General features: G+C 35.3%; 1 protein-coding gene across 8 annotated transcripts in view; it reads right to left on the reverse strand.

Moving 5' to 3' along the window:
• Positions 1-6: 6 nt before the first annotated feature.
• The window catches only part of CEP162 (centrosomal protein 162), a 98,700-nt gene continuing 86,212 nt past the window's right edge, over positions 7-12,494 (reverse strand). For all 8 annotated transcript variants that reach the window (XM_034647992.1, XM_034647991.1, XM_011217081.3 and 5 more), the window contains one exon: positions 7-788. In XM_034647992.1, the coding sequence (XP_034503883.1) occupies positions 579-788 (210 nt within the window). In that variant the 3' untranslated portion in view covers positions 7-578. The remainder of the gene's footprint in view (positions 789-12,494) is intronic.

A 12,494-nucleotide genomic window follows, 5' to 3' on the forward strand; every position in this document is an offset into this window, starting at 1 on the left:
CGTGAACCATATTTTGCACCTTATATCAGGTGCAACCATGAGGCACTCAGAGTAGAAGTGGAAATCTGGGAGAACACGGGACGTTCCCTGTTTGCTGTACGAAGTTGTAGTTCTTGCTAATTGTGGGAGCTCTGCTACTCGGGTGACTGTCGATGTGACTGTCCAGGCCACTGTGCTCACATTCTTCTGTTTCCGTGAGAAAGAGGAGCTATTTTCTGTCACCAAGGATTCAGAATACACTTAGTCAAAAATGGCAGAGTAGGAGCAATTGTTTTCTTTCCATATCTAGAACTTAAGACCTTCTTCAACTAATCTCACTCATTCTAATCATCTGACACAAAGGGACTTGTCCATAAATTACTTAACGTGTGACTGGTTAATGATTTTCAGTAAAATACAGCATAATGTTTTTTCTTACTGGTTTAGGGCAATTTATTTTGAAATGTTGCTTTCGTATTGTCTGCTTTCTGGCCACATACTGGAATAGTTGTTTTTAAAAGCCGCCTCCTGACAGTGGCCCAGCCCCATTCACCCTCCATCTTCAGGCCTTCCCGGGAGGTCCTGGGAAATCCCAGTTTCTAGTAATACTCTGGTGCATTCACTTCATCTGCCAAAGCAACTGGCACAACCACGCCCTGCCGGTGCAGCTCTCGAAGAACGTCCAGTATGGAGTCTAATTCCGCACGGAACTTGTCCAACTCCCGATTCTTCAACTGCGCAAGTCTTTTCCATTTCTCAATTTCTCTGTTTTGCTCAGTTTCTACTACTTGGTGTGTCTGCTGTATTATCTGAGGAAAAAAAAATTCACATCTGTTACAGTTCACAGTGGGGGTGAAGATTTAACCATCCAGTCGCAAAGAGCTCAAGTGGGACAATGCTGACTGCAGAGGGGAGGGAGAAGGAGGGGGAGCCTCACCTAACGGGTTCCACTGTGTCGATCAACAGGCTTATGGGTGAAGAGGGTAATTTTGAATCTGATAGGGGTTAGGAAGCTTTAGTCTTTTTTTTTTTTCCTTCCTTTACTCAAGTTTAAAGAAAGTATCAGAAATTTCTAATACCTTGGTATGAATCCAACAGCCCCCCCCACCAAAATGTTGTTCCTCTTAAGAATAGCCCTTGAGGCACAATCAAAACAGTTCTAATATACAACACATGTCATTAACACACATTATAGCAGTAGAAATGATGACAAAAGTACACGCATTTTACATATGTTAACCCATTTAATCCTGCCAATACACTAGGAGGTGAATTCTCTATACTTATCCCCATTTACCAGGTAGGGAAATGGGGGCACAGATAAGAAAGAATAATTTGCCCAAGATTCACACACAACTGGTTAGAGGCAGAGTCAGGGTTTATACCCCCGCAGCCTGGCCCCAGAGTCCCTGCTCTTAACTACCACCCTAGACCGTCTTGCTCATGTGGATGAATTTTTTCAACTGTGAAATGAGGGTAACTTATAATACAGTTCTTATTTCAAAATGTCATAAGGGAATCGTCAGTCACAAGTATTACAAACCACCAAAAGCTGGTCCTATAAAAACAACTAGCTAGGGCAACAAAAGCAATGTTTCTGAATACTAAATATGTTGGACCTCTGCAATATAATTTTTATCTAGAATTCTGTCTGGCTATAGAATAACTTCATAATTCTCAAATAAAAGCACTGGAGAAATACTGTGTAAATATGTGAGTTAAGGGAAACACAAAATGCTATGTGAACTTTAAATTCCAAGCTTTAAACATACTATGAAAATTTTGGATGTCTATTAAAATTTGGCATTTAAGCAACTTCTTCCAGTTATATTGATAATTGACATATAACACTGTGTAAGTTTAAGGGATACAATGCATACACTGTGATACATGCATACACTGTGAAATGATTATACCACAGTAAAGTTAGTTAACATCTATCACTTCACAGTTTTAAAATTTTTTCCTTGTGATGAAAACTTAAGATTTACTTTCTTAGTAACTTTCAATTATACAACAGACATATAGACCAATGGAACAATTTAGAGCCCAGAAATAAATCCATGCCTTTATTATGTTAAGGTATTCCTTCTTTACCTAATTTGTTGATGTATTTATTTATTTTTATCATGGATACTGAAATTTTGTCAAATGCTCTTTCTGCATATCTATTTAGATGATCACAGGATTTGTATTTTTCATTTGGTTAATGTGATGCATCACATTTATTGACTTGTGTATGCTGAACCATCCTTACATCCCAGGGATGACTCCCACTAGATCATAGTGTGTGGTTCTTTTAAAGTGCTGTGGAATTTGGTTAACATTTTTTTGAAAATTTTTGCATTTTTATCAGGGATGTTGGCCTATAGTTTTTCTTTTCTTGTAGTGTCTTTATCTGGCTTTCTTATCAGGGCAATGCTGGCTTTGTGAAAGTGAGCTTGGGACTGTTCCCTCTTTCTACTTTTTGGAATAATTTTTTTTTTAAGATTTTATTTATTTATTTGAGAGGGAGAGAGCGAGCGAGCGACACACGTGCACAAGCAGTGGGGAGAGGGAGAAACAGGCTCCCTGCTGAGCTGGGAGACTGACATGGGGCTTGATCCCAGGACCCTGGGACCATGACCTGAGCTAGAGGCAGACGCTTAACCAACTGAGCCACCCAGGTGCCCCACTACTTTTTGGAAGAGTTTGAGAAGGACTGGCATTAATTCTTTAAAAGTGTGGTAGAGGGATGCCTGGGTGGCTCAGTTAAACATCTGCCCTCAGCTCAGGTCATGATCTCAGGGTCCTGGTTTTGAGTTCTACACTGGGCTCCTTGCTCAGTGGGGAGCCCGATTCTCTCTCTGCCCCTCCCCCTGCTTGTGCCCTAACAAATAAATAAAATCTTAAAAAAAAAAAAGTGTGGCAGAATTCACCAGTAAAGTCACCTGGTCTTGGGCTTCTCTTTGTTGGGAGATTTTTGGTTATGGATTCTGTCTTATTAGTAATTGGTCTATTCCTGTTTTCTATTTCTTAATGATTCAGTCTTGCTAGGCTGTATGTTTCTAGCAATTTACTGATTTCTTCTAGGTTGTCCAGTTTGTTGGCATATAGTTGTACACAGTAGTCTCCTATGATCCTTTGCATTTCTCTGGTATCAGTTGTAATGTCTCCTCTTCCATTTATAATTTTATGTCCTTTCTTATTTCTTGGTTAGTTTAGGTTGAACGTTTGTCAGTTTTATCTTTTCAAAGAATCAACTCCTAGAGTTTTGTTAATCTTTTATCTTTCTGTATTCCATTTCGTTTATTTTTGTTCTAATTTTTCTTTCCTTCTTCTAACTTTGGGTTTATTTTGTTTTTTCTAGTTCCTTGTGCTGGTAAGTTAGGTTGTTTGAGATCTTTTTCTTGATGTAGGGATTTATCACTATAATATTCCTTCTTAGAACTGCTTTTGCTACTACCCATAAGTCTTGGTATGTTGTGTTTCCAATTGTCTCAAGATACTTTTAAATTTCATTTTAATTTTTTATTTGAACCATTTGTTATTTAAGGGTATACTGTTGAATTTCTATGTATTTTCCAGGTTTTTTCCTAGTGATTTCTAGTTTCCTATCATTATGGTCAGAAAACATACTTGCTATGATTTCAATCTGAAATTTGCTAAGACTTATTTTGTGACCTACTATATTATGTATCCTAGAAAATTTTCTTTGTGTGCCTGAGAAGAATGTGTATTTTGCTGCTGTTGGAGGGACTGTACTGTGTATGTCCATTAGGTCCATTTTGTCTACAGCATTACTTAAATCCCACGGTTTCCTTATCGACTGGATGATCTATCCATTGGTAAGAGTGATGTGTTAAAGTCCCCTACTATCATTGTATTGCTGTTTGTTTCCCCTTTTAGTTATTGTTAGTGTTTGTCTTACATATTTAGGTGCTCTGATGTTGGATGCTAAATATTTACAACTAATATATCTTGATGGACTGACCCTTTTATCATTATATCACTATATAACTACCTCTGTCTCTTTTGGAGATTTTTAGCTTATAATCTATTTTGTCTAACTATAGCTACTCCTGACTTCCACTGGTTACCATTTGATTGGAATACCTTTATCTATCCTTTCACTCAGTCTATGCTATTTTTAAAGCTAAAGTCTTCTTTCAAGTGGCATATTATTTGGACTATATTTCATCCATTTGGCAATTCTGTGGTTTGAATGGAGAATTTACTCCATTTACATTTAAAGGAACTACTGATAGATAATGAATTATTATTGCCATTTTGTTCCCTTCTGACTGTTTTGTAGGTCCTATGTTCCTTGCTTCTTATAGCTTGCAGTCATCTTTTGTGATGTGATGACTTTTTGTAGTGGTATGCTTTGACTCTTTCATCATCTTTTCTGTAATTAGTACAGGTTTTTCCTTTGTGGTTACCATGAAGCTTACATAAAATGTGATATATTTGTAACAACCTAATTTAAGTTAACTTTGATAGCATGCCTAAACTTTACATTTTCATTCTACCCCTCCCCCCAACTTTAGGTTACTGATGTTTAAATTATTTTTAATATTTTGTATCCAATAACAAATTAGTGTAGTTGCAGTTATTTTTAATGTTTTTTACCTAGAGTAAAAACTGTTTTAAACTAGAGATATAAATGAATTAGGAATCACCATTACATTAGTGAATCTGACTTTGATGATTTATTTACCATTGAGTTTTTATATCTAACATTCATATGTTTTTATGACGTTAACTGGTTTCATTTTATTTCTACCTGACAAATTCCATGTAGCATTTATTTTAAGGCAGGTCTGGTGATAATGAACTTAAATTAGCTTTTTATGTTTATTATGTTGTGTATGACATAATATTTACATATGCTGTAAAAAGATCACATAATACTAGTTAATATCCATTGTCATACATAGTTAAAAATGTGTTTTTCTAGTAAGGAGAACTTTTGAGATCTACTCTTTAACAGTTTTCAGATGTACAATTTATTATATTAACTATAGTCACCACACTGTACATTCCTATAACTTATTTTACAACTGGAAGTTTTCACCTTTGTCTCCCTACACCCATTTTGCCTACCTCCCATGCCTTGCCTCTGAAAATGACCTATTCTCTATGGGTATAGCATTTAAGAATTTTTTAAAATTAACTTTTAAAAACTTCTGATAGTTTTTTTTAGTGTATAAGAGTGTGACAGATTTCTGTATATTTGTTTTACATTCTGCAACTTTACTGAATTTGTTTTAGTTCTAACAGTTTTTTGGTAAAGTCTTTAGGGTTTCTTATATATTATATTGTGTCATTTGCAAAGAGTGATGGTTTTACTTCTTTTCCAATTTGGGGACATTCTATTTCCTAATTGCTCTGGTTAAGATTTCCAAAACTATTTTTTTTTAAAGCAGTATTAAAAAAAAAAAGATTTATTTATTTGACAGAGAGAGAGAAAGAGAACACAAGCACAAGCAGGGGGAGTGGGAGAGGGAAAAGCAGGCTCCCTGCCAAGCAGGGAGGCCGATGCGGGGTTCAATCCCAGGACCCCAGGATCATGACCTGAGCCAAAGGCAGAGGCTTAACCAACTGAGCCACCCAGGCATCCCTAGATTTTTCTTTTCTTTTTTTTTTAAAGATTTTATTTATTTATTCGACAGAGATAGAGACAGCCAGCGAGAGAGGGAACACAAGCAGGGGGAGTGGGAGAAGAAGAAGCAGGCTTATAGCGGAGGAGCCTGATGTGGGGCTCGATCCCATAACACTGGGATCACGCCTTGAGCCGAAGGCAAAGGCTTAACCAACTGAGCCACCTGGGCGCCTCTTCCAATACTATTTTGAGTAAAAGTGCTGAGAGTGAGCATCCTTGTCTTGTTTGTGATCTTAAGGGAAGAGCTTTCAGCTTTTCACCATTGAGTATGATTATAGCTGTGGGCTCCTAAAACGTGGATTTTATTATGTCAAGGTACATTCCCTCTATACCCCATTTATTGAGTTTCTATCAGGAAAAGATGTTGAATTTTGTCAAATGCTTTTTCTGCATCTATTGAGATCTTATGATTTTTACACTTAATTTTGTTAACGAGGTGTATCATACTGATTTGTGGATGGGGAACCATCTTTGTATCTCTGGAATAAAAACAACTTGATGGTGTATGATCCTCTTACAACATATTGCTGAATTTGACTTGATAATATTTTGTTCATGATTTTTGCATCTATGTTCATGAGGGACACTGACCAGTGTTTTCTTGTATGGTTTTGGTACCAGGGTAATGCTGGCCCTGCAAAATAAGTTTGAAAAGTTCCCTCCTCTTTTATTGTTTGCAAATGTTCAAAAAGGATTGATAGGGATTCTTCTTTACATGTTTTTAGAATTCACCAGGAGAGCCCTCTGGTCCTGGACTTTGTCGTGATGTTTTTGATTACTAATTCTATCTCCTTACTAGTAATCAGTCTTTTTAGATTTTCTATCTCTTCATGATGCCTTTTTGTTAAGTTTTATGTTCCTAGGAATTTATCCATTTCTTCTAGGTTGTCCAATTTGTTGGTGTACAGTTATTCATACCAGTCTTTTATGATCCTTTGTATTTCTGTGGTATCAGTTGTAATGTCTCCTCTTTCATTTTGATTTCATTTATTTTAGTTTTCCTCTTTTCTTGGTTAGTCTAGCTAAAGGACTGTTAATTTTATCTTTAGATAAAGAAAACAGAACCAACTCTTAGTCTCTTTGATCTTTTTAGTCTTCATTTCATTTATTTCTGCTCTGATCTTTGTTATTTCCTTCCTTTTGCCAACTTTGGGCTTCACTTATTCTTTCTAGTTCCTTGAGCTGTAAAGTCCATTTGAAATATCTTGTTTCTTGACATAGGCACTTAATGCTATGAACTTCTCTCTTAGAACTATTTTTGCTGCATCCCCTAAGTTTTGGTATATTGCGTTTCCATCTTCAACAGTCTCAAAATATTTTTAAATTTCTCTATTGATTTTTTTCTTTGACCTATTGGTTGCTTCAGAGCATGTGGTTTCATTACACACATTTGTGAATTTTCCATTTTTTTCTTGTAATTGATTTCTAGTTTCATATCATCGTGTTTGGGGAAATTGGCCTGATATTTCAATCTTCAATTTATTAAGATTTGTTTCATGGCCAATATGTGATCTATCCTGGAAAATGTTCCATGTGTGCTTAAAAACGTGTATTGTTACTTTTGGATGGAATGTTCTGTATATGTTAATTCCATCTTACCTAATGTTTCGGCCAATGTTTCCTTAAAGTATTCTGTCTGGATGATCTATTGAGGTAAGTAGGGTATTAAATTTCCCTACTTCTCATGAGCACTGGGTGCCGTATGTAAGTGTTGAATCACTAAACTGCATACCTGAAACTAATATTACACTGTATGTTAACTGGAATTTAAATAAAAGCTAAAAAAAAAAAAGTTCCCTATTATTGTATTGCTATTTCTTCCTTTAGGTTTGTCAAAATTTGCTCTATGTATTTAAGTATTTTATGTTGCATTCATACATATTTGCTAATGTTATATGTTCTTGCTGGATCATTCCTTTATCTCTATGTAATGACCTTTGTTTCTTATTACTGTTTTATAGTCAGTCTTGTCTGATATAGTTAGCCAAGCTTTCTATTGGTTCCCATTTGTATGAACTACCTTTTACCACTCCTTCACTTTCAATCTGTTTCCTTACACCTGAAGTGAGTCTTCAGTAGGCAGCATGTAGATGGGCCTTTTTTTTTTTTTCTTTTTTAAATCTGTTCAGCTACTCTGTCTTTTCATAGGAGAATTTAGTCCATTTAGATTTAAAGTAATTATTGATGGGTATGTATGTATTTCCAGTCTGTTAATTATTTTCTGGGTATATTGTAGTTCTTCTATTCCTTTCTTCTCTTGTGCTTTTCCTTTGTGATGTGATGTTTTCTTAGTGGTATGCTTAGACTGCTTTATTTTTCATTTTTTTATTTCATAGTTGACATACAATATTAATTTCAGGTAAACAACATAATGATTTAATATTTATTTACATTACAAAATGCTTACCACCATGTCACCATATTATTACAGTATTATTGACTATCTTCCCTTTGCTGTACTTTAAAATCTATGACTTAGTTATAACTGGAAATTTGTATCTCTTAATCCCCTTCACCTATTTCATGAACTGTTACCCCATCCTTCTCCCCTCTGGCAGTCAGCATAGTATGCTCTCTATATTTATGAGTCTGTCTCTGTTTTGTTTTTAGATTCCTCATGTAAGTGAAATCATACAGTATTTCTTTCTCTGAATTATTTCACTCAGAATAATACCTACTAGGCCTATCCATGTTGTAGCAAATGGCAAGATTCCATTCTTCATTGCTGAGTAATGTTCCACTGTGTGTATATATGTGTGTGTGTAAACAAAGACACAAATACATGTGCATACATAGCACATCTTTACCGACTTCTACTGATGGACCCCTAGGTTGTTTCCATATTTTGGCTATTGTAAATAATGATGCAAGAAACATAGGGGTGTATATATGTTTTTGAATGTGTTTTCATTTTATTCAGGTAAATACCAGAAGTGACACTGTCCGATCATATGGTATTTCTATTTTTTAAAATTTTATTTATTAGTTTGAAAGAGAGGGACTTAAAAAGACTGAGAGAGCATGCAAGAGTGCACCAGTGGGGAGGAGGAACAGAGGGAGAGGCAGACTCCCACCGAGCAGGGAGCCCAACTCTGACGGGGGCTCAATCCCAGGACCCTGGGGACACAATCTGAGTCAAAGGCAGACACTTAACTGACTGAGCCACCTAGGTGCCCTGGTATTTCTAAGTTTTTGAGGAACCTCCAAATGGTTTTTCATATGGAAGGAACAACTTACATTCCCACCAACAGCATGTGAGGGTTGCCTTTCCTCTACATCTTCAACCCCTGTTATTTCTTGTATTTTTTATACTATCCAATCTAACAGGTGTGAGGTGATATCTCATTGAGGTTTTAACTTGCACTTCCCTGACGATTAGTGATGTTGAGCATCTTTTCATATGTCGGTTATCTGTGTGCCTTTGTAAAAATATTCAGGTCCACTGCCCACTTTTAAATTAGATCTTTTTTTGGAATTGAGTTCTTTATATGTTGTAGATATTAACCCTTATTGGATATATCATTTCCAAATACCTTCTCACACTCAGTAGGTTTCCTTTTCATTTTGTTGGTTTCCTTTGCTGTGCAAAAGCTTTTTAGTTTGATGTAGCCCAATTGTTTATTTTTGCTTTTTTTCTCCTTGTCTGAAGAGACCTCTCCAAAAAAAAAAAAAAAAAAGTTGCCAAGACTGACTCTAAGAGTTTACTGTTTGTTTGTTTTTTTGTAATTTTACGGTTTCAGGTCTTACATTTAGGTCTTTAATCCATTTTGAGGGTTTTTTTTCTTTTTTTGGTATATGGTGTAAGATAGTGGTCAACTTTCATTCTTTTGCATGCAGCTGTCCAGTTTTCCCAGCACCATTTACTGAAGAGACTGTCTTATCTTCATTGTATATTCTGACCTCCTTTGTTGTAGATTAACTGACCATTTAAGTGTGGGTTTATTTCTGGGCTTTCTGTTCTGTTCTATTGATCTGTGTGTCTATTTTTGTGCCAGTACCATACTGTTTTCATTACTGTAGCTTTGTAGTACAGTTGGAAAACTGGGAGTATGATACCTCCAAGCTTTGTTCCTTCTCAAGACTGCTTTGGCTATTTGGGGACCTTTGTGATTCCATATAAATTTGAGGAATATTTGTTCTAGTTCTGTGAGAAATGCTACTATTGGTATTTTGTTAGAGATTGCATTGAATCTGCACACTGCTTTGGGTACTATGAACATTTGAACAATATTCTTCCAATTCATGAGTATAGTATATCTTTCCATTTATTGTGTAATCTTCAATTTCTTTCATCTAGGTCTTAGAATTATCAGAGTACAGGTCTTTTAACTCTTACATTAAATTTACTCCTACATATTTCATTCTTTTTGATGCAGTTATAAAGTGATTGGTGATTGTCTTAATTTCTTTTTGCTAGGTTTTAGTATACAGAAATGCAAGTATATAGATGTCTGTATCCTGCAACTTTACTGAATTCGTTTATTCTGATTTTTGGTGGAGTCTTTAGGGTTTTCAATATACAGTATCATGTTATCTGTAAATAGTGATAGTTGTACTTCATCCTTATCAATTCGCATGCTTTTTATTTCTTGTCTGATTGTTGTGGCTATGAATTCCAGTACTATCTTAAGTAAAAGTGGTGACAGTGGACATCCTTGTACCTGATCATGATAACACTTTTAGTTTTTCATCATGAAGCAGCATCACATTAGCTGTGGGTTTATCATGTATGGCCTTTATTATGTTCCCTCTATAGCCAGTACATTGAGCATTTTTACCATGCATATATGTTGAACTTCGTCAAATACTTTTTTGCATCTGCTGAGATCACATGATTTTTACCTTTGGTCAATGTGGTATATCATGTTGATTTGAAGATACTCAACCATCCTTGCATCCCTGGAATAAATCCTCCCATATTGTGGCGAATGATCCTTTTAATGTATTTTTGAATTCAGTTTGCTAATATTTTAAGGATTTTTGCAACTATGTTCATTAGGGATACAGTCTGTAATTTCTTCTTTTTTGTAGTATCTTTGTCTGTTGTTGGTATCAGGGTAATATTGGCTTTGCAGAATGCCTTTGAAAGCATTCCCTCCTCTTCATTTTTTTTTTTTTTTGGATAGTTTGAAGAGGATTGGTATTAATTCTTCTTTACAGGTGAATTCTTCCAACATTTAAAGCCATCTGGTCCTAGACTTTTCTTTGCTGGGAGTTTTTTGATTACCAATTCAACTTTATTACTAGTAATTAGCAGATTTTCTATTTCTTCCTGATTCAGTCTTGGGAGACTGTATATTTATAGAAATTCGTTTCTTGTAGGTTGTTCAATTTGTTGGCATATGACTTTTCACAGTAGTCTTTCATAAACCTTTGCATTTCTATGGTATTGGTTGTAATTCTCCCTCTTTCATTTTTGATTGTATTTATTGAAGTCATCTCTTACTTTTTTGATGAGTCTGGCTAAAGGCTTATCAATTTTGTTTATCATTCAAAGAACCAGCTCTCAGTTTCATTGATTGTTTCTATTTTTTGGTCTCTATTACATTTATTTTTGCCTTATTATTTTGCCTTATTATTTCCTTCCTTCTCCTATCTTTGAGCTTTGTTCTTCTTTTTAGTTCCTTTAGGTGTGATGTTAGATTGCTTGAGATATTAGTTTTGTTTTTTTTTTAAGATTTTATTTATTTATTTGAGAGAGAGTGAGCACAAGTGGGTGGGAGGAGGGACAGAGGGAGAAGGAAAGGGAGAAGCAAACTCCCTCTTGAGCAGGGAGCCCAATGCAGGGCTATTTGTTTCTTGAGGTAGGCCTGTATAACTATAAAAAATTTCCCTCATAGAATTGCTTTTGTTGTGTCCAAAAGATTTTGGAATGTGTTATTTGTCTCAAGGCACTTTAAAATTTCCTCTATAATTTCTTCGTTGACCTATTGATTATTCAGTAGCACCCTGGTTAGCCTCCGTGTATTTAACTGTGTTCTATTTTTTTTTTTTCTAATTGATTTGTAGTTTCATACTGCTGTGGTTGGAAAAGATGCCTGCTTTGCTTTCAATCTTATTAATATTCTGAAACTTATTTTGTGGTCTAATATGATCTATCCTAAAACTCATTCCATGTGCACTTGAAAATGTATATGCTGCCATTATATATGGCATATTATATCCAACATCCACTAAGTATATCTGGACTAATGTGTTGCTCAAAGCCACTGTTTTTTTAATTGATTTTCTTTCCAGATGATCTATCCATTAAAGTAAGAGGGGGTGTTAAAATCCCCCACTAGTATGATATTACTGTCAATTTCTCCTTGTATGTATGTTAACATTTGATTTATAGGTTTAGGTGCTCCGATGTTGGTTGCATATTTACCATTGTTATATCCTGTTAGACTATCCTTTAATCATTATGTAATGCCCTTGTCTCATGACCAATATGTGTTGCTACCTTTTTAAAAAATTTCCATTTGCATGGGATATCTTTTCCCATCTCTATGTTCAATCTATGTGTCTTTAGGTCTGAAGTGAGTCTCTTGTAGGTAGCATACAGAGGTCTTTTTTTTTTTTCATTCAGTCGCCCTATGTAAGAATGAGAAATCAATCACACTAATCTCTTTGTTGTCCATTTCACATTTTGCAGTTCCTATAATGATAAAGAGCTAAAATTCTGATATGATTAAACAGAACTAGGGTTTCTCTGTGGAACTCAGGTCAACCATAAACCTTTGCATTTCTGTGGTATTTTTTGTTTTCAAAAAATATACGCATTACACTGTTTTAGACTGAATTTTTTGTGTCCCTACAACCCCCCTTTCATATGCAGAAGCCCTAACCCACAGTATGGCTGTATTTGCAGTAAGGAACCAATCAAGGT

Source organism: Ailuropoda melanoleuca, chromosome 19 (assembly GCF_002007445.2).
Source record: "Ailuropoda melanoleuca isolate Jingjing chromosome 19, ASM200744v2, whole genome shotgun sequence".
NCBI lineage: Eukaryota > Metazoa > Chordata > Mammalia > Carnivora > Ursidae > Ailuropoda > Ailuropoda melanoleuca.